Genomic DNA, 23475 nt, shown 5'->3' with positions numbered 1-23475 from the left:
GGTTAAAATCCCGCCGGGCGGCTCCGTACGCGGGCCCTTTTCTTCCGCCGCGAAGAAAAGACACGATTTTCCCGTCGCGGAGCGAGGCAACCGATCGGCGTCCAGCGCTCGGTTGCCCGGCGGCGTCGGCAAAGCGGGAAGCATGGCGGCGACGGGGGTTGCGGCCAGGACCGAGGCTGTCTCGCCGGCTGGAGGGGGTAAGGGGAACGTGGGCGGCAGCGAGCCCGGCGGGGGCTGCGCGGCCGGGTGGCAGGTGTCGGGGGCCGGCGGGGGTTTGTTTGGGTCTCCGTTGTGTGCGGCGGAGAGGCGGGGGGCGCGCAGCGCACGGCGGGAGCTGTAGTGCGGGGCGGGCCGTGCCCTGGCCGCCGGCCCGGGGGTTCGGACTACAAGTCCCGAAAGGCTCCGCGGCCCTTGATGCGGGGGGGGCTCGGCTGGGGGGGGCGGGGGCGCGCCCCCTCTTTTCGGGGGTGAGGGGGCGGCTTGGCTGCTCCCTTCTGGGCTCCCCGCGCTCCTCCCCGCTTGCGGCCGGCAGCCGAGGTCCCCGAGCGGGGCTGGGAGCGGTCAGGGCGGCGGAGGGCGAGGAGACCGGCGTCGGCGCGGCTTCCCGCGCTCCGGCAGCCCGCCCTGAGGAGCGGGGTCCCCGCTCGGCAGCGGGTTTGGCTCTGGCTGTGGTCAGGGTTTTGGGGGGGGGGGGCGCGGAGAGGGGCTGTCCATCCTACCCAGGCCAGGGCCCCTGAGGAGCGATTTGCCTGCAGCCCTGTAGAAGGTGGGCCAGGAGTTGAAATAAGGCCCCTTTTTCCTGCAGTGGAAGGCAGAGAGGTCTTGGGAGACAGCTTCTCCTCTGAGGATGCAGTTTCTTGCTTCCTGCCTCCGTCTGGAAGGACGGTGCTTTATAACGATACGAGTCTGGCTTTGAAGGCTCAAGGGCTCAGTGAGCGAGCAGAGGCCTGAGCAACAATCGTGAACTTCTGAGGTCTATTAACGTACATAGCTGCCAAACGAGTAATAATCAATTCTGAAACGTTTTCCTGGGTACTGAGAGCCTGTTAGGACAATCTCATTCCCAAAGGATACTATAAGGACATATTGGTATAATGAAATCATTTTCACTTCCTCAAGATAGATAGTTCTCATTGTATACTGAACAGTCCTGCTTCAGCAAGCAAACTAAAGGACCCCAGCTGCTTGCAAGGAGGACAGACACCCTTGAAATAGGGATCTTACTTAGAGCTGCCCACAAAGGATAAAGGATACCCACAGACAACAGAGATAGCACCAGCATGCTAGCTCCTCTAACACCTCTGCGAAACCTTCCCGCTGTCTGGCATCACAGATAAGTAACTATAGCACAACTGACTCCAGAGGTGTCTAGATAAGTAGAGAAGCAGGTGGATGATGATGCCATAGAAATGTAGTTTCTTTGCACCTGGTAGTGTGTGTTTGTTAAGTAGTGAGTAGTCAAATAAAGTTGTACCTGAATGCTTGAAAGGCATAAGAACCATGTGTAAAAACACATTCTGGGTGCCCCAGTTTGAATGGGACACCTCATGTGCATGAATAAAAGGATTACTCTTGTAATTCTATGCTGTGGGTCCTATCCTCTCTCCTTGGTTGGCATGGGCCAGCTGTGAATTTTCATAACAAGCCCTTGGATAAACAGGCATGTGCAAAATTTCTCTGTTTAGTTAAAGTGACCAAGTGGTTGCAGAGGTGGCCACTTAAGTGAGAAACATGCGGTACCTTCTCCCTGAATGTGCAAAGACAGGAATGTGACTGTTTCTGGTACTGCTGGATCTGCATTGCTGCTCTTCAGAGTGCTTCAGGTGGCTGTGGATTTGAGAAGCAATGGAAATGTAATAAATGTCATCAGAGATGCTTCTTAGAAAAGTATATTCTCTGGTTGACAAAATGGTACACCAAAAATGTTTGTCTCCATCCCTAGCATAACTAAACCCCAAAAGCCTGCAAACTGTAAGAATGTTAATATATAGTGCATGTTAGGATAAGAACACTATTCTGGAACATGCTGCTGAAAAAGGCAGCATTATTTACTGAGTAGATAGTAAGAGAAGAGCAAGCACTAGAATGGTGTATGCATGTAAAACATACAGCAGAGGCTTAATGTATGAAAATTATTATTAGTAGATGTCACTGTGGGTACCCAGTGATTCAGGTTGCATGTAGATGGCAAATGTTTTGTGGGACATTTAGCCTATTAATACAATTTGGGGACACAAGCACCAAAATCCCAAGGCGAGATGCACTCAGGGATTGGGCCCGTGAAGTCCTGGAGTGGAATTTTTGGCTCTGAATTAGACACATTCCCTACCCAATAAGTTAGATATAGTGAAATACTTAAGAGTAGGTTTTGTAGCAGGCAAACTGCTAGAAGGGAGCAAGTCTCAAAGTATCTGATAGGAAGTTTTAAAGGGAGGGTTGAATCTTAAGTTTGTTTCTTTTCCGAAATTTAAGCATCCAACTTCTGACAACAGAGGTGTCAGGTTTGGTTTCACAGGCTGAAACCTCTGCTTTGAGTTTGCATCTAGAGTGCACTTTAAAAAAAAAGGTGTAGGCTACTAATATTTTACCTTTGAAATACAGAGAGGGAAAGAGGAAAGAGAAAACTGCAGGCTTTTATTCAATGGTCTAGCTTTCTGAGGACTTGTTCATGGTAAGGCTGTTTATTTTCCTCTGGCTGAAGACTATCACATGGGTATTTAACATTTACAAGTTAAATGCCCTAATCTTCAAATACTTTAGCAGGTTGGTTGATGGAACCTTACAGGAAGGTGCAGTTTGTAGGTTTGCATCCTTATCAGGTTTCTGCTTGATGAAAGGATGGATGCTGCTTCACCTTTTTCCAGAATTCTCCCCTTTTTAAATTTATTTTTTATTTTTTTTTTAGTGACAGGTATGGTTGATGTTGTTTGTGGAGTGTCATCCTACAGATGTGTGCTAGGCACGTTCTGGGTTTGCCTCCAAGCAGGAATTTAGCTAGAGTGCCTACAGAGAGATAGGTAGTGGTCAGGCTGCTCAAAACTTGAAATCTTTGAAGAATTTAAAAATTTAGGAGCTTTTTAAGTTTGGGGGTTTGAGGATCACACTTTTAAATTTAGCTACCGAAATTTTGCTCTGTTTCCTACTCCAGAGGATCTGTTACTGACTTTCCCAGAATTCCACCGGAGTTCTTTACTCGGATAGGGCCTGGAATCCATATCTTCCAGTAACTGGATCAGTTACTCTAATGTGTTTGGTCTGAAGTAATTTGCTTCAGTTTTACATAGAAAACAAAGTAAATTTGTATTTGCCAATTAGCTGCATGCATTGTAAAACAAATGTGTGTAACCTGATTTGCTTTTTCAGTTCATATTCTCATATGTAAAGTGTTGACTTTGGGGCTTCCTCCCCCCGCCTTTTTTTTTCTTCTAAGGTTTGGTAGTCAACTGGTCAGGCCAAGGATTGCAAAAACTGGGTCCGACCTTACCCTGTGATGCTGATACTCACACTTTGATTCTGGACAAAAACCAGATAATTAAATTGGAACACTTGGAGAAATGCAGGAATCTGATGCAGGTCAGTGTTACTTGACTTGAATTTGCTATGAAATAATGGTACTGTGATGCTAATTAAAATACTTCTGCTTTAAGACCATATTATATAATTGAAGTAAGTTAGCAGTTACTGTCTTCATAGGAAAATAAATGACGGCTAACTAAAATAGAAAGCTTTGTTTTTAGTGTAGCTCTACAGTTGATAGTGGGGGAGGCTATTTTGCTAGTTACCTAGGTAATTAAAAATGAACTAAATAAATCCTAATGGGGGTGGTGTCATAAGAACACTTAGAAAAATCACTGATAACCCAACTTTGGTAATTCTTAGCTTTTGAATACTTAAGCTTTGTAACCTTAAAAATAACTTTATCTTTCCTCTATGTAATTGTAAACATGCAGACATACATACAGGACTCTCCTCTCCATTTGGGTTTCAGAACTCTTCACAAAGATAGAGGATTAGTAGCCTTAATTCACAAGAAGAAAAAAAGCCATGTGGATTAGGTTAAAATAGAAATAGCAAATAAAAAAAAATGTGAAGGGAGGGGATCTGTGTAGTCTTGTTAACATATTGATTCATGTAGGCCATGATGTCGCTAGTGCTTATCCTTAATTATAATACTAGCAGCAGTCCATTTAAGTTCATGAGGTTATTAGAGATAACAATATTAAGCCTGTGCATGGTGCTTGCAAAAATCAGAGTATTAATCCCTCTGGGGCAAAGCTATATAAGTCCATGTTAATTGTCACTAAAAGTGCATCCAGACAGACTTGAAGTCACCTAACAGCTTCTAGAGACAAGCTAAACTGAGATAGGAGAGGTGGAGTTTGTTGCTACAACAAACCTTCACCAGTCTGCCAGCTTGGTGGTCATGTTATTAATGTGTATGTTTAATCAGGATTTATCCTTTTAAAAGTTTGTGATTTGTAGTCCTGTTAGCACAGGACCTTTCTGAGAATCATGTAAAATATATTTTGTCCTCTGCCATATTGACTGTAAGTATGATTTTACACCAGGAATGGTGCAACAATTTGCACAATTATTTGGCAATTCTGATTTTAAAAACTTAGTTTCATATGACACAATTCCTCATTTGTTCTCCTTTATTTATCTTTTGCTAGAAGAATTTCCTCTTAAGTTTGCAGAGTGAGTTGTGAAGACTACTTTCTTTGATCAGTAATTTTTTTCCTGGCTCTTGCAGTTTTTTGTCTGTGTTTTGTGCATGAAAATGGAACACGTAGATTGAAGAAGTTCCTGTTGGATTAGGTTTGTAACCGCTAAAAATAAAAGCCTATTCTGTCTGCACGGTTTAATAGTTAAAACTGTTTCTTTTATTTGTGTTTCAATCTGCAGCTCTCTGTAGCCAACAATCGTTTGGTGCGAATGATGGGTGTAGCAAAACTGACTAAACTTCGGGTGCTAAACTTGCCTCATAATAGTATTGGGTATGTGGAAGGGCTGAAGGATTTGGTGCATCTGGAATGGCTGAATTTGGCAGGAAATAACCTTAAGGTAAAGCATTTAGTCTTTATACATTTTCCAGAATCTAGTGTTGTAGAAATATGGAAAATGCTGCAGAGAAATTGGAATATGTTTCTGGTTTTGATTGGAACAAATGATAAAGTTTTGCAGCTACTGGTTTATGAAACAGAAGAGGGCAACTTTTGGACAAGAATTGTCTAGGAAAAAATAAAAAGTTTGATATCAAAATGTAATGAGAATTGGGAAATAGTCCTCAAAATAGGAAAAGAATTATCACCTTTAAAATGAAACTGTGTAAAAACATGGGGTTTGCTTTGGATTACTTATCCAGTGGTTTTTAGCTTTCAAAGTAATTTATAATTATTGATACCTGGTTTTATTTAATACTAAAAAAGAGTGACTGTGAGTAATTGACTTCTTTATTTTTGTAGGCCATTGAACAAATCAATTACTGTCTATCTCTTCAGCATCTTGATTTGTCAGACAATAACATAGCTCAATTAGGTGATCTCTCCAAGCTTACATCGCTGAAGGTAGATGCTATTTTATCTCTGTTTTTGTTACATTCTTTGCATAAATAAATTTGCTTTGAAAATTGCAGCCTGTTAAAGCATTCACTAGCTCTTAAAGCATTTTAGTTAATCACCATCATTTCTAGAGGGAAGCATGTAAGAATTCTTTTCCTCATTTTAAAGTTGCAGGAACTGGGGCAGTGATTTTTCTATAACCACTCTAATGATTTTGGTAAAGATAACATGGTGAGATCTTGTTCCTAGCTCTAGTTCTCTTGTCATGAATTACAACAAAACATAGTGTTAACTCTTTCAGCATGAACACTGTAGAGAAAAAAATGTTTCCAAATATATTTTTTGTAACTGTGACTATACTTCAGTTCTGCATTTTAAGATGAGAAGATTTTGCTCTGAAGTATAAAAATTAGTTTTCCCTTAGTGGAATAAACAAAAATAATTTTGATGATACCAGAAAGCCTTAATTATGGTTCCTTTGTGTGTATTGTGCAGGTATTGCCTGAACAAAAACATGGGAATTTTGATCAAACATACATTTCATCACTGTATTTTTATTTTATAGACTCTGTTGCTGCATGGAAATATTATAACTTCACTTCGCACTGCCCCTGTTTGCCTACCTCAGAATCTGACTGTTTTTTCTTTGGCAGAAAATGAAATCAGAGACTTAAATGAGGTAAGATATAGAAGATATATCACCTTGTCTTTAGGTAGACTGCAAGCAGATAGTTGGATAATTCTTTTGAGGGTGTAACTGAAAATGGGCTCTCTTTGAAACAACCCATGTTGACAGAAGTAACTTTTAACTATTAAAAGTTATGTAATAACTGTACTTGCATTAGCTGCACAAGCTAGGTGATACCTTTTAAAATTTATCCTTGAAAGAAACTTTGCCTTTTTTATTTTATGTTTTTATATTATTCAAGGATGTCAGAAGTATACTTTAAGGACTAAATTCACAGAGAGCTTTTCGTGATTGTCTGAAGGTTGAAAGCTGAGCTGATTAACTGCTGCAGAGGGCTTCTGCAGCTGCTGTGTTTAGAACAGAGGTTTGAATTGCACTTGTTGCAACTGAACATTTTTGGGCCAATGTCTTATTTTATCTATTTCTCAAACACACTATGTAAGAGAAACAGATATTCTGCCTTTGATTTTTGTCTTTATTGTTTTGTTTGGGTTTTTTAAATATAAGTAGACATATATATATATGTATCATATGTATAATATAATATAAGTAGCAGCCAAAACTGTCAGCTGGACTTCCATGTTGGAAGAAAAATCTTGTTTTTGTAATACATTTCTCTTCAATACAAGAAAGTGTTTCTCCAGCTTTTTGGTTTGCCTTTTTTTTTTTTTTTTTTTTTTTTGTCAGAATCTCAATGCCTGTTGTAGTGAACTGGAATTGTAGAAATACTATACCTTTCTAAACATGAAGCCCCATTCCCAGATTTTAAGAGAAGCTAATACTTTCCAAAGGGTATAGTACTTACAGGAGAATTAATGGGAAAATGGCAGTAGTTGGTAGAAAGTCCTTTGAAGATATTCATGGTCAAAAAGCAAATGTGATTTTAAACGTATGTGTAACTATGTTGTTTCGTGTGAGATGTCTAGCTGTAACTAGGAGAAATGTAGTATGTTCTGTAAGCATTTGATGGGTTCTGTTCAGTTAACAAATATATCTTGTTTTCTCAAGGTTTCTTTCCTGGCCTCTCTTCGTCAATTGGAACAGTTGTCAATTATGAACAATCCTTGTGTGATGGCCACACCTTCTATCCCTGGCTTTGACTACAGGCCGTATATTGTCAGCTGGTGTCTGAACCTTAAAGTTCTTGATGGATATGTGATTTCTCAGAAGGAAAGGTGACATAATAGTATAAAATCTCTAAAATTATTAAATAAAGTTTGGCTAAGCTGAAATAGCATTTTTATGTAATAAAAAAATGGACAAGTGCTAATGATCTGAAATTCCGTTTGTCTTGGTAACAGCCACATGAGATACAGGCGACTTAACATTGTTGCTTTTGCTAAATTTTTCATCTTTTACACTGGAATTGTTATGCAAGATCAAAAGTAGAAGTATAAAGTTAAGCTTTTGTTTTGTTACTCAACTCACAGTAGCACTTTTACAAAGCAAAACTGTGGTAGCAATTTACCAATGGTCTGCTACCCCTTCCAAGCTTTACAGCCTCTTTGACTTTGCAGAATGGGACAATCAGCAGATATTAAAGCTATTATCTTGGGGGAAGCTCAAGCATGCCCTTTTATAAAGGGCCTGATTTGCACGTGCATTTCTAGATTTGGCATTTTTTGTATCAATTAGTCAAATGTTACTTTGCTCAAATCACTTGTTACTGTATCATTGTGGTCCTTATATCACTATGATATCTGTATGACAATGGAGACATCTTCTTAAAGTTCTTGACATCAGAACACTCCAAGCATAAGTATTATCCAGTATAAACACATTCTAGTCCAATACATTAACATATGCCAGGACATTAGTGTCTTTTTTTCCCCATTACTAAAATAAGCTGCCTTTTTGGTCAAAGGTAAGCCAATTCTGTTTCTGTTTCATCATAACATATTATGACTTTCCCCAAAAGTTGCCTGTAAGAATTCTAGAAATTTTTTTCATGAGTAATGGTTTTTTTATATTAACTGTATTATTATATATAGATATATTATATTAAGTGTTCTCAGACTGAAGAGCATTTGATTGAAAAAAAGATTTCAGTTGTTGAATACTTTCAGCAAGATTTGCTCTCTGTGCCTATTCTGCATGTTTGTGTGAACTTCTCTGTTTCTGTGAAAGCTTTGCTGATAAATTCATTGACACAGACGTGTTTTCAGTGCCCAAAGACTACGCACGGATAAAACAGAGACTGCACAGTTTTGGTCAGAGGTTTTTTGTTTCATCAATGCTTATATGAGGGAATACTTTATTCATTATTCTGGTAATGAAATTCCCAGTTCCTCTGGGCACTGTGCATGTTCCAAGTTTTGATTAGATTTGTAGATTAGCTCTTAGGTATCCAATAGAAGAACAGTAATCAAAGGAGAGCGAGGGGTTTTATGCCATGCATTAATTGTGACCTTTTTTGCCCTTCTTAACAGTTTGAAAGCAGAATGGCTCTACAGTCAAGGTAAAGGAAGATCATATCGACCTGGGCAGCATGTTCAGCTAGTCCAGTACTTGGCTACTGTTTGTCCTCTTGTATCTACATACGGTCTCCAGACTGAAGAGGATGCCAAACTGGAAAAAATACTGAGTAAGCAAAGGTGAGAACTTCTTGTTTCTCTGTTGTCAGAGAATATAACTGAGAACATTATATGTCTTATTATGTGTTAGATGTAATAAGATTTCCTTTTAAGTATTTCAAAGCAACAGGGAGGTCTGGAGATGGGAAGAGTGATGGAGGTACAAGATATGTCCTGGAGGGGAATGAAAGGCAAGACAGCAGCAGCAGCAGGAGTGTTTTCCTGCTTGCTGAGAAAAAAAAAATATATGCACACACGTATATGACTTATAAGGCAGTTTGACTTTCTGACCTCTACCTCATGACCTTTGAATTTAGCTGGGCTGAAACAACCTGTGTGTTTTCTCAGTTTGTAAAGGATGATTTTATATTTGTGGCAATGTTTGTTGATTTGTGTCATGGTTTAACCCCAGCCAGCAACTGAGCACCATGCAGCTGCTCACTCTTAGGATTTTTGTCCCTTTGGTAACAAGGACACCCTTTCCTTGATTAAGTAATTTTCAAATGTAAAAGACACTCCTTCTGTTCCTTAAATTCCTCTACACATACAAGCATAATGTAACCTGCAGTAGACACTTAAAATGTCTGCATACCTTCCTTGCATGTGGAAATATTTCAGTCTACAGTCAGAATTGCATGTTGGATATTTTTTTTTTTGATACATGTACATGTAATGAAGAAAAAGGGACAGGAAGAAGGGGAACAGGAGCAGTCTGTGCAATCCCCTACTTTGTCAGTAGTCCTGTTAGTGTCTTGTATGTGTAGGGATCTGCATAACTAGTTTAGAATCGTTTGATCACTTGTTTCCTTTAAAGCAGTTGATAGTTTCTTTTAGATGTCTTCTGTACTAAAAAGTTTAAAAGAAATATAAAATCTGTTGGAACTCTGTGCTTAGGCTCCACCAGAGGCAGTTGATGCATCAAAACCAAAATGAAGGTCCACCTACATCTTCTGCTCCCAACAAAACACTGCCAGTTGCTTATGAACACAGCAGTCCATCCCAGCCGCCACAGATAGTTCTTGAAAGTGGTAAGAAACTAACCTGTGGAAATAATGATTTTTTATTTTTTTTTTTTTTGAACATAGATAACTTTGTGGAGAGAATTTCAGAGCAAGGCCCTGTTATTATTTTACTCTATTGACTTTTTGAGGTTTTCAACTGAAGTTATACTTTGTTTTCTAAAAATACATTCCATGCTTGTTCGTATCTTGAAATGCTAGTAAGATTAGGTGAAAAACACAGTCCAATAAACTAAAGAGTTATTCCTTTGACTGTTCCATCTGATAAAAGTGTAACCTCTCCAGGGGGAGGCAGTTTATGCAATTGTACCCAGTATTTGCAAAGTTTGTGGATGTTACTGTGATAAGTAGTTATTGTCTTTATTGTCATATAGAAATAATGCTTTTCATTACTAGCATTTTTAGATCATCTTACACACCCAGGTTCTAACTATCTAAAGCAACCTGTGAATTCCTGTGAATTAAATGAAGATACGTTATTGAAATACTATGACACTTTTAAATATGGCTTTCTGCCTATCTAGAACCTATCGTCCAGAAGAATTCCTGGGTTGGACCAAGTGCAAACGATGATCATTCCTATGCAGTAAAGAACACTTTTCTTCTTGAAAGAAGTTTTCACAAGGAGCTATACCTTGAAGATATACAGACAGATGAAGACAAACTAAACAGCAGCCTTTTATCCTCAGAGTCTACTTTCATGCCAGTTGCTCCAGTGTCTCCTACTTCAGACCTGAAGCTACATGGAATCACTTTGGGCCTAGGAGACGATGATGATACAGTGATCGAATGTGAGAGAGATGTTAATAGTGGAGAAACAACTATCAAGCAAGAAACTTCATGTGTTACAAGAGAGCACTCAAACAGAGCAGTGGAAAGTGTGGAAACTCAAGAGAATATCAAAGAGAGTATGCTGTTGCCTTCTGCTGATCCAGTAACAGCGAGCTTGACTGCTAATACTAGCAACTGTTCAGCATCCTCTGAAGACCAAGTTCTGCATAATCATCCCAGCACCTCAGTGGGTGCTGAATCGGGAGTTACAACTCTCTGTCCTGACCAGATGACAGGAGAAAGTTCTGATTCCTTAGCTGTTGTTGATCAAGGTGCAGCTGAACTGCAAAGAATGGCTAAAGCAGCTACCAAGCTTCAAGCCTGCTGGAGAGGATTTTACACGAGGAACTACCATCCCCGAGCCAAGGAAGTGCGGTATGAAATTCGCTTAAACAGAATGCAGGAGCACATCATTTGCTTAACTGATGAAATAGAAAAGTAAGTTAAGGTCATGCTGTGTATTTTCAAATCTGAATGAATATAACCATAGTTCCAGGATATTTCAGAACAGGCATAAGTGGGTCTTGATATAACTACTCATAGTCGAACCCAGCATCGGTAATATAAAACTATTATTATGGTAGAAGATCTCTTCCTGTAAGATAAACACAGTTATGCACATAGCTGTTCATACTCTCAAAGTGTCTTCTATGAGTGGGTTGGGTTAGAATGCATTTTTCTATTCCTCTATTTAGCAGGACTTGCATGTTTCACTGCATAACCAAAATGGAAATTGCGAAGTGTGATTTTTTTTTTAATTTTTTTTTTTAACTTGTCTCCTAGCAATTACAGAGTCTATAAATGAAGTGTCTATATTGAGAGTCATTCCTCTCATACTGGTGAAAAGAAGAATTCTCTCTGCCTTGCATGATAAAATTTTAAAATGCAATTCTGTGCTTTGTTCTGTTTTTGGTTTTGGTGTGGTTTTTTTTATTCTATGAATCCATGTTTGGAGGAGATCATTATCAGAGTTCCGCAATCTGTAAGATATAAATTGTGGATTTAGTTAGTATCTTTCTGGATCAGCCTGGGAACTGGCGGTCTGACAGGCTCTCTTCCTTTACTATCACAGCTGACAAAAGTTCTGTGAACCAGGTTGAGCCCTCAGTGAACTTCTAGAAACTCCCAATGCTTACACATCATACCTACATCAAAGTGATATCAGTTGGGGAGAGCATAATTTGAAATGAAGAAGCACTATTTTGGGGTTTTTTTTGTGCAGGAAAAACTGAAGAGCTCAGGTTCAGTTTACAAGAAGATACTTAAAGTATTGGCACGTCAATAAATGTGCGGCAGCAAAAGGAAGCAGAATCTTAATGTAACTCTGAAAGAGAAACTTGAAGTCAGCAGCTGGATATTGGTGGCAAGCCAGACTGCAGTAATGTCTTAATGTTAGGCTCTGTTGTATCTTTCAAGAGTGCTGTTACATAAGTAGGCATTTTTCTGTATTGTTGATCTTGTTATCCAAATGTTGCTTATTTAAGCTGCATAAATTTGGATGTGTGTTCTTGCAGACTAAGAAAAGAAAGAGAAGAAGATAAGATTCAGAGGCTTGTACAGGAGGAAGCTGTCAGATTTCTTTGGAACCAGGTAAATAGTTTTAGTCCTCTTATTTTTCTGCTTGCATATGGATTTCAAAGGCATTATTTCATACTGTAGATCCTGAAGTGATAGTCAATATGGTTAATTTTTTCCAGTGATGACTTGGGTATCTTATTAGAATCTAATTGCCACGTTGTTTGCTATACTGGTATTCTAGGGGAAAATAACATTCAGAAGTGTTAGTGCAAGAACACTGGTTTTGTTACAGAAGGCTAAATTATAGCCTGGTGTGAGGAGGAGGACAAAATGCAAGGAAAGCTAAATAAATGCAGCAGAAGTGTGAAGAATGATGTGACTGCTAGATGCCTAGGGCAAATGAAATGGTGTCAAGCTATGTTGCTTGTGAGCAGCTAATCTCTAAAGCAGAAAAGTTATTAATACATCTTCTAATAAGCTATTCTTCCAAAACCAAGACTGACTGTTTTCTTAAGCATGGGTTATTTCATAAAGGTTCCTCATCCTTTTTGTCTTTAAGAGCAGATTCCTTTTTCTTCAGGTACTTGAACTGGGAGGCTTGTGTGCTCTGTCAGTGTTGGGCATCTAGGTTTAAAACCCATTATTTAACAGTGGGAAGAACATATTTTCCCTAAAGGTATAGCAAACCTTTTGTTAGTTCACTCGGTCTTAAATTTTATACTACAGCTTTGTTGCTCATTGCAAGAAATACTCTAGAAATCAAAGTACTTTCTTACTTGCATTTCATAATGAAATTCTCTCTATACTTTACAGGTTAAATCCCTTCAACAATGGCACCTTTCAGTAACACAGAATTTAGGTGCCACTTGGCAACCTGGGATCCCTTCAGCCAGCATTTTCTGTTCATCCGAACCATTTATTCGATCATCCACACTTGAGCAAGAAACCGCACCAGATGTTAGTTCTGCTTGTTTAGTTCCAGCTAGTGAAGTTCTTCAGGAAAAGTCTTTGTTGCAGTTCCCAGATTCTGGTTTTCATTCTTCTATGGCTGATCAAACTCATGTCAGTGACTTGTGTAGCTCTGAAAAGAGTTTAACAGAAGGAACTGAGAGCTCTCTTTCAATGGAAACTGTCAAACAATGTGGCAATTCTGTTTCAGCCTATTCTTCAGATGTAGAGGATGGCCATGGGGAACGTGAGCAAAGTAAAGAGAGCTCTAGTAGTGAACAGGACAACAGACTAATACAACAGTATTTGAAATCTGTTCAGCAGCTGGAAGAGGCTGACGAAGGGACAGATTGCAATGAGGAAACAGAGGGTAGCTGGCCACAAATTGCTGTTTCACCAGAAAGCCAAGATTCTTCATCTGACACTGTCTTTGTAGATCTCCCTCAAGATACATCTTCCCCTGCCCGAGGTGAAATTGGTCAGACACCAGAAAGCTGCAAACTGAATTCGGGAATAGCAGAAGGGAAGCAAACAGACTGCGATTCTTCATTTCAGATGCTGCATGTTGGGATAGCTGTATAGTAGGCTTAGTTCCACAAAGGACTAGGGATTCCATTTCACTTTCCTTTCTCTTTCTTTTTCCCATTTATACAAAACTTATTTTTCATGTGTGCTGTTTCAGATTTTTACTCATGTTACCAATTTATGTTTTAATTAGTATTTTATTGGTGTTGCTGAGGACTGACACTAACTGTGCTAACCTGAAATCAGGAAAGTTCTCAGTGACAGTCATTATGCACTTTATTTTCAAACATACAACTGATATCTTAATAACTGGCTTCCATTAAATTATTTCTGAAGATTGGGAGTGTTGGGGGGGGAGGCGTTTGCTGTAAATTCACATTGGTGAATGTGTTAGTAAGTCTTTGCATTTTTTTCTAAAAAGCAGAATTGAGTTCTACTTTGCAAAGAGAAGGAAACAATATGGGAAGAAACAGCATCAGCATAGGCAGTGTGTGCGTATGGATACAGCCTGATGAGAAAGGTGAAAGCAGTTGCCTTTCAGACTTCTTTTGACTTTAACAAGAGTAGTTTGGTCAGTGTTTGAAAGATGCATTCCATGAAATCAGTGTCCAAGTCAGTGACTTCTTTTTGTCATTTACTTGAAGCTGCTGGCTAGAAATTAGGTCATTTACATATGCACTGAAACAAGGACTTATAGGAGTGAGACCTTAGGGAGCTTCAGACAAACTTTGACCTTTTTTTGCCCTGGGGTTGAATTTCCCTGCTTTCTCAGGTAAGACTCAAAGTGGAACCAGTAGCAGCCTTTACTAAATAAGAATTTCAAAAGGGCATGTGATTTGGGAATCCAAGTTTCCAAGATTGCGCTGCTGGGTTACAGCAGCAGGCGTGGTGGCATATATTTTGCCTCCACAAGGATGCTAATGGCATTGTGGGATTTGGATCTGTATGGCTTTCAAGACATTAGTGCATTTGATAGATCACAATTACTTCTATCTACAGGTATAAATATTAAAAGCAAATGCCATGACTTAAAACTATTTCTTGATATCTTTGTTGGGCTTTTTGTTTGTTTTTTTGTTTGTTTTTTTCCTCCGTATGTCCAGTATTTGACATTCTAATTGGATGTGGATAAAAAGCTGTATTTCTTCCCTGTTGGTAAATGTGCTAAGTTACCTGGGCTATGCTTTCCACTTAAACACTGGGCAAGCAATAGGGTTTGTATCTTGCCTAGCCGTTGCTATGTTGTTTTTTTAATGGAAAAAGATCAGGTATGTTAGTGTACCGCAGAAGTGGCAAGGGAAATCTGTTTTGCCATGCACAAATTTGTTTGTGGTAGACACTAGTAAAATAAAAGCTGACATTTTTACTTCTAGGGGTCAGTTCAATTTGCTAATACTACATTTTACAATGTGCACTGGAAAGCCAGTGTTTCAGTAGTTTGCTAATATTAACTTCTTAGATATAAAGACACATTTATATTATAATTATCCGAATGCACAGGTTAACTTCTGGTGCTATGGTGTCGTTAAAATCAGCTAGTGCTGTTTTAAAGTGACTCTTATGGCCATGTTACCATGCAAAATAATTTAATTTTTTTAAAAGCTTTGGTTCCTTATCTACTTTAGGTTCTGAGCTGAAATTTATCACTACTCAGGAGTTTGGCATGAGGCCAGTATCGGCTTGAGGCCTCAAAATAGCCTTTATTTAGAATATAAATGGTGTATTGGACTTGTACCAGCCATCTGCCCAGTGGTGAAGTTCACCTTGGAAGAATAAAGCTTGCCTCTATACAGAGTAGCCATCATCACTTTTTCCCCACCCCCCAAAAAATACGTTCTTGGGCACTAACTTCTCAAAAGAGCTATAACTGCAGTCAAGCTGACATTTAACTGTGCCTTGTATATGTGAGAGCATTTTAAAAAAACAGCTGAACAACAAAAAAAAAAACCAGCAGCTGAGGTGGTAGATTCTTAATGTGCTATCTTTCTAACTCAGTCTAGTTACAGCACATTTGTAGCATAACCATATTCATAATTAGATCTTAAAGCATGAGCGTGCCTGGGTATTGAAAGTGGTACAGGTGCATTTAATGTATCACAACATCTAACTAACTGTGTGAGGAAGTGTGTACTTGATAATACCCTTGTCCTCTGAAGGTTCTCAACTTGGATTTCAATCTGCCATGCTTGGAGATCTCTGCAATTCATAGGATTTGGCTCTTTGACTGTCAATCTGTTACAAAAAAACAACTCATATAAACCTTTAAGGAGACTTTCTTTGGGTTTTGAGAGTGAAATAATTTCTGTCTGTGAAACAGTTGTTGGACCTTACACTCTGGAGGCAGTGTTTAGGTGTAATAAAACACTAAGTTCTCTTTCGTGTCAGAGTGCTGTATTAGCATATGCAAAACCTGGGAGAAACTGGCCCACTGTCTGGATTAAAATGTTTCACTTACTGAGGACACTGAGGGACCATACATATTTTGCTATTTTGTATTATTGTTACTTTTGCTGCAGAATTAGGAAGAGGAGAAACAACTTTAATTTTGGAGGTGTCAAAGGGGGAAAACTTGGTGAAACTTAATTTTTCATCGAAACTCTAGATGTTTCTTGACATTTCTTCTGTTATTAGGGCTTACAAACACAAGATGTCTTATTTTAACTAATGCCTAGGTCAACTGCTGGCTTTTTTTAACTTGTAACCTGTATATCCAAAAGTGATTTTATGAAGGTACAGCAAAATGTGTACTGACATATAATCAGCTTTACTTTACTCATTTGGGGAAGCTGTGGAATACAAAAGATTATTTTTTTTTCCCCCTGATGTTCTGAGAAGTATCTTGCATGTGTAGAAGATGAGTTGCCTAAATATATGGAAATCACAAAGAATGGTGAAGTTTTTGATTAGTTTTTACAGGGTTAAATGTAATTAGTTTGTATATACACAAAATATTTTCATCCTGACCATTAAAATACATACAGGGAAAGACATAATGGGGGTTAGAGTAGAAAAAAAAATCAAACTGGATATATACTTAAAAATGGCTTCTTTCAGTCCATTTTGAGCTCTCAAAAAATCATGATATGGAGATATCATAGTTTAGTATATGGCTTAACATTTACTCTTCTTTGTCTGTATAAGTTTTCTTATCTAGGTATGTAATACTATTTTACCTGGATAGGGATGCAGAGCTCCCTTTGGAGATGATTGAAGTTTTGTAAACGAATTGGGAGGCCTAATGGATGAAAATCCATGTCTGAAATTTTCCTGTATTAATACTGTATGTCTTTCAGCATTTTCCTTTTGCAAGGCTTCATATTCAACAGAAGAATGTACTTTGTAGAAGGAAAGCTTGTCTGTTACACTTTGTCCTGGGCTCATCTTCCAGCACTGACGGAAGCGATTCCTAATGGTTATTTGTCAGGCAATGTTGTCAGCTCTGCCGTGAGTACAGTTCAAGTGCTTCTTTAATTTGCTTCAGAAAAATCAGCTAAATATAGCTCAGACTAACTATTTAAACTGTACCATGCAAGTAGTTTTGTCCAAAATGAGGTGCTTGGCACATGCAAACCTTTTTAGCTAGTCTGTGGCAGAAATTACTCTTTTTGCCTGCTTTTCTGAAGGTAGAGTCAAGGAGGAAGGTGGAAATGTATTTTTATGTGTTTTCAGGTTTAGTCTGTGGTGGTAGCACCAGCTCTTTCATGATTGCTATTTCAGTTTTCTCCCAATTATTTTTATAGTTTACATATTTCAATCTTTCATGTAATCAAGAATGCATTTTTTTTCTATTGCGTGTGATATTTCATAGACACTGTTCCAGATGGTATTTGGAAAGGTAGAAGAATATCATGAAAGCAGGCCTGTTCACATTTTATATTTCAAGTCTTTTTTAAGGTATTTGGATTGTATTGATTCCTTTCTGTAAGGTAACTTCTTTACAAAAGAAAACCACAAGGCAATGCCTCACTAATGACAGTAAGTAGATTTCTATTTCTGCCTTCTTCCATGAACTAAGCTTAATGGTCACAACTCTGGTTTTAGTACCTAAAACTGTCATTTAAGTGAATAGGAAATTTATGGAATGCTGCTGAATGAATGCAGCAACTATACTGTTTTGGGTTTTTTTTTGTGGTGACTATTCCTGTGTGGTGCTATTTTGTAAACAAAGTATGTGTGGCAAGGATGGAATTTTTCAAAGGTACTGAACATTGGCCTAACTCTGCTTTCATTTCCTTAAAAGAAGCAGGGTCATGCTTAAGCTGAGTCCTTGTGAACTGGCTGTCTAAATTGGGATTTTATCATATTTACATCTCCAGAAGTGTTCTTATTCCGCGAAGCAAGAAGGCATTAAGACTGCAATTCTAAATTTTTTGCTTCTAAAACACAAATATCTTTCAGAAAATACTTGAGAAAGTCCTTGTTAAACTAAATCGCAGAAGCCTAACAGTTTGTTTATAGTTAAGTTCCTTAACCAACCGTAGATTCTACTATTTGCATGCAGCAATTTAAATAATGCACTTAGCAGCCAGTCTGTATATAAGAAAACAAGTTTGTTTGGTTTTTTTCTGAATAATGTTTGTATGTCATTGAGCTTGCAAATTGTTCCTGGTTTTTATGAATTTGTATATATTGTCTGAAGAACTCCAATCTTAATTTCTATTTGTAGCCGGTTGTTCGATGAACAAAAATAGAACATACATTCCTTTGAGACTACCTGGGTACCTTTTACTGGACTCGAAGTTACAGTGTGTCTCACACATATACTTTTTCCTGAGAGGATAGAACTGTAGCATTTAGTGGAGGCTGACTGAATAACAATAATACATAGAAACTAGTCAGTTCCCCTGCTTTTAGCTAGTGGAAAAGAGGCTTTTTTTTCCTGTTGTATTAATTATTTTTTTTTCCCCTTGAGGACTGTGCCACCCAAATAAGTAAGCATCAAGTATTCATAAAGTCTTTCAAAAAGTCTTTTTTCTCATAGTTACGGGTTTTTTTTCCCAGTTTGGCTTTCTAGGCCAAGTTACTGAGAAACACTTGCTTTCTATACACCTGCCAAAAAGTTGGGACTTTCTATTTTTAAATGCTTTCTTTATGTCAGTAATGGAAAAAGCACAGGATCCTTTACTTGCAAAAGCATAAAACAGTATTTATGAGGAAAGGTGCTTTATCTTTTAGAAAGTGCCATGCCAAATTTTATTGTATAAGAGCTCTCAATAAGAAATTTCTTTTTTGGCTTCATTACATTTATAAGTATATGGGCCAAATTCACTTGTAGCATAATTCTGCTGAACTAAATTTTGTTGAGTCTTTCACAGTAGTATTCTACCTCTAAACTAGAATCTGAAAAAAGAACAATTAGGCATTGATTTGTCTTTCAACTTCTCACCATTTTCTGTGAAGAATGGGGGTGGTTAAACTGGTACAGTTCATATATTTTCTATAAGTGTTTACATTTCTGGATTTATTGTTTCTTAAATATTTTGTTTGTACCTCTGAGTTTTGAATTTTAAATAAATGATTTGTATGTTTATTGAAAATGTTAATTTGTACTTGATCCTGACTCTTACAGCTAATAGTCATTGTCTTATGATTGGAGGGCTCTTTTGGAGATAGAAAGTTTAGAAATACAAAATGGTGATGACAAGGTAAGTATTAGCATTCATGATTTGGTACACCTGAAGCATCTAATGGCCCACTGTTTCACTGTTGAAAACAGTAAGAGTGTGGTAGGGTGCTTGAAATTTATACACCAATTGATTAGTAGAGGCCACTGGAATTGGTATTCATAATTTGCAGTCCTTTGTTTCTATCACTGGCCCTCTCTTTCATGTTCTTAATTGCCTACTGTGTTTAAATTAAAAGATGCAGCAGTATTCTGTACAGAGCTTTCTAGAAAGACAGTTAAGGCCATGGGCTTATCAAAAGAAATACAATTGCAAAGCGTGTTATTCCCTCTCCTACTGTTTTGGTTTGGTCAGACACCTGCTGTGTGCTTAAATAAATGAAGATTAATTAAACATCTTTCAGGCTTTACCAGACAAACAGTCCAGGAGCTCAGATATATGTGAAAGTCATGTTTTACTGCAGGAGAGTCATCCCAAAGGAAAAAAAAACCACAACCAAAACCAACCAACCAAACAAAAACCCCACTTTGATTTGCTTAACTTGCATTTCACACATGGAGGTTACTGGGCATTTTTTTTAACTCTTTACTATGTGTTTCCACTTCCTTATACTGAAGAAATTAGCTGAGGTTTTTAAGTGAGACTACTCTTGTCCTTCTGTGAAGATATTTGAAAGAAAGAAAAAACATAGCTAAAGTGACTTCACTTTAAGTCTTAAAAGACAATAACATTGCTGTTTTCTCTTTGAGTGAAGACTTTAAAGCTGCTCTATTAAGTTTAAATGCTGTGTGTTGTAGGGATAGTAACCGTAACACTTCAGGAGCTCAGGTTGAAGGTCCCTCTTGTCCCTGTTTTTGATTCATATTTGTAATAAGATTGGACATTAAATTCTTTGGCTAGAGTTGGAAAATAAAGGGATAAATATATCTAGTGGACAGACCCCATTTTGTTCAAATGGAAGTAGTTACTTTTAATTTTATGGGCTGAAATCCTTACATATGCCAAGAGCTAAGTTTCTTTTGTGTATGACGGTGTGGTTTGAAAAACTCCTGTTAATTCTATAGAACATTATGTCCAGATGGTAGGTGAGGTATCTTTCCCCTTCACTCAGGTGTTACAGTGTGAAAACTAATTTTTCTCTACTGTATTGATAGAGTTGCAAAAGCACAAAACATTATGTCCAAGTACAGCTTGTATCAGTACATCATTGATTTTGAGCCATAGTACTCCATTTGTGAATGATCTGTGGTGATATAATGCATCAATTTGGGGTATAGGTAGAAGGGAGTATTACTTTGGCCTACATGGGACAGCACATAGAGATCTTGACAGACTTTAATACATGGGCTTCCTCGACTTTATCCATATCTCTGATGGAGCTCATTCTTATTTTCTGGCTGTAGCTTGGCACAGGTTTTGCCTATACGTAAGGATATTTTCAGGCGTGTCCCTTGTGACACTCCATCATAACTTATGGGTCTGGAAAGATGCATGTGACTGCCACAAATCTTGCAAGTAATCCAGCATGGTCCTTGGTCTAGGAACACCAAGACCAATAAAGTTAAGATGCCACCCTGGGCAATTGTACCTGTTGTCCCAGTGGGGACTTCTTGAGGATTGCTAGGACCTTTTCAGGTACAGCCCAAGTAGTTTCTGATAGAATTTGTGAATGTGTGAGGGTTTTCAGATTGCTCAAGTCCATCCCCTTTTTCCTTGCCAAGATCCTGTTTGCCTGCTGTCATGGTTTAACTCCAGCCAGCAACAAAGAACCACACAGCCAGTCACTCACTCGCCCCCCGTGGTATGGGGGAGAGAATCGGAAGAGTAAAAGTGAGGAAAAACTCATGGGTCGAGATAAAGACAGTTCAATAGGTAAAGCAAGAGCTACGCACGCAAGTAAAGCAAAACAAGGAATTCATTCGCTACTTCCCATCGGCAGGCAGGTGTTCAGCCATCTCCAGGAAAGCAGGGCTCCATCATGTGTAATGGTGACTTGGGAAGATAAATGCCATCACTCTGAATGTCCCCCCCTTCTGTCTTCTTCCCCCCCAGCTTTATATTCTGAGCATGATGTCATAGGGTCTGCAATATCCCTTTGGTCAGTCAGTTGGGGTCAGCTGTCCCAGCTGTGTCCCCTCCCAACTTGTGCACCCCCAGCCTTCTCACTGGTGGAGTGGGGTGAGAAGCGGAAAAGACCTTGACACTGCTCAGCAATGATGAAAACGTCTCTATGTTATCAGCACTGTTTCCAGCACAAATCCAAACCATAGCCCCATACTAGCTACTATGAAGAAAATTAACTCTATCCCAGCCAAAACCAGCACAGCTGCTCTTTCTGATATGTGCAAGACAACATTGACCAAGGGAAGAAATAGCAGAAAATTGTGTACAGGATGCCCAAATGAAACCAGTCATAGCCTTTGACTTCCAAGACTCTTCAGTTTGTCTGTAAAAACTGGAAAGCCTACGATCATGAAGGATGCACTGGAAAATTTAAAATCTGTGGCATGTTGTATTCATGTATTGGGCTGAAAGCAATAAACCATTACAAAAGCCTAAACAATTCTCAAACAGTGTAGGGTTGTGAGGAACAGCAGTTTAGCAGCCAGGGCTGTTTTGTTAGCATTGTGCTAAACTGCCTTCAAGCAGCAGCCTTTGTGATGTCTCGTCCTGTCCGTTTTTATTACACCAGCTGAAGTTCTCTGGTCTCTTGAGAACTTACAGCATGTTTTCTGGTGTGGGAAGTGCTTGGAAAATGAGCTGAGGAGGTTGCCACTGCTTATGTGTGTAGAGGCTGTGGGACCTGAGGAGAAACAGGAGACATTGAGAAACTACAGCCTGAACTCTTTTCTTCCTTCCATCATTAGCTCCTACAGCCCCTTCAACTTGAAATTAAAGGCAAATGCATGTGCTTTTGGAGCCTGTATTTTCAAGATCCACTCCACAGCCGTCTTGTAGTGCTGAGCTCCCTGGGGTGGGGTTCATTCACTTGTCCTCTCCTCATTGCAGTTTGCTTGTTCCCAGTTTCGATACCTTTTCTGCAGTAGACTGGCTGTCCTTTCGGACTTTGATTCTCTGGCTTTACTCACAGATATTGAGAGTCTTAAGCGCATGAAGTAGCTATTCTTTTGCTAGCAGGACAGGTAAGCTACCTTGCTTGCCTGCCTTTTCATATTTGTCGTTCTCTGTTGCTTTCCCTTCTTTGTTGCAGCAGTTGCCAATGTTAAACTCACTGGATGTGCTTCAGGCAGCCTTCGGCTGAGATGGCTGTGGCCACTCTCATTGTCTGGTGGAGAAATGGAAAGAGAGTCCTGGAAGAGCTTCTGTTAGTCCCAGAGGGGAACAGAACTACCTGGCAGCAATGGGAAGCTGTGCTTTTGCCTGTCCCTGGAGCGGGGAATGCAGCACAGCTGCCTGAGGGAGGATCTGCAGCAGATTCGCTGCTGCAGAAGGGAAGTGGAAAGGCTGCTTGGTGCCTGTAGGCAAGCTTCTCTGTAACCTTTTGGGAAAGTACTTGAGGAAGCTGGAAGAGGATTCTTCTGGCAGAATCTCTATCCCTTTACAAGCATTAGATAACGTGAAGAGGGTCTGAGCAGCACCGGATCAGCAAAAGACTTTTTCCAACCAAGTAAAGTATACCTTAGTTGTTGCTATGCCTGAAACCAGGGGACGTGCTACACTTCTGTGCAAGGTCAGAGTGAAACTTGTAGTTCCAGGAACTGCGGGGGGACAACACTGGATGGTTGTGTAAGTGGAAAGCAAAGTGGAGAAGTGATACAGGGGTAATGTGGCAAAAGGGGACTGGTCGAAGATGAGTATAGAAAGGGAGCAGGGTGGGTTGTGCTCTTTGCAGACTCTGTCCAGGACTCTGTCCAATGCATTGTTTGTTAAATCTCGTCACACTTGAGCACAAACACATGTTTAGTTTGCCTCAAGGGGTAAACCAAAGCATTCCCCAACACTTGCCTATAATTAAGAATCAGTTCAGTAATCCCAGATGCATTACCTATATACTGTGTACTATTGAAGATTATTTGCAGGTAAGGGAGAGAAGGGCAACGGAGCCAAGGGCCCAGCATAACTTCACCTTACTGGATGTAATTCTGGAAAAAGAAATGAGGAAAGATTGATTCTTTTTCACTATCTATATTTCTGTACTCATCTAAAAATAATTGCCAAGTGCTTCTG

At 39.2% G+C, this 23475-nt stretch overlaps 1 protein-coding gene across 1 annotated transcript; it reads left to right on the top strand.

The window, feature by feature from the left end:
- The first annotated feature begins 37 nt into the window (after positions 1 to 37).
- On the top strand, positions 38 to 19193 carry CEP97 (centrosomal protein 97). Its single transcript, XM_075034160.1, has 11 exons — positions 38 to 197; positions 3431 to 3573; positions 4906 to 5064; positions 5466 to 5567; positions 6127 to 6240; positions 7258 to 7424; positions 8679 to 8843; positions 9717 to 9850; positions 10366 to 11110; positions 12187 to 12262; positions 13004 to 19193. Exons 1-11 carry the CDS (start codon positions 143 to 145, stop codon positions 13718 to 13720), a joined length of 2577 nt encoding a protein of 858 aa, XP_074890261.1. The 5' UTR covers positions 38 to 142; the 3' UTR covers positions 13721 to 19193.
- The last annotated feature ends 4282 nt before the right edge of the window (positions 19194 to 23475 follow it).

Source organism: Buteo buteo, chromosome 8 (genome assembly GCF_964188355.1).
Source record: "Buteo buteo chromosome 8, bButBut1.hap1.1, whole genome shotgun sequence".
In the NCBI taxonomy this organism is placed as follows: domain Eukaryota; kingdom Metazoa; phylum Chordata; class Aves; order Accipitriformes; family Accipitridae; genus Buteo; species Buteo buteo.
Note: the sequence above shows the minus strand (reverse complement) of the source record. Positions and strands in the feature narration are given on the sequence as shown.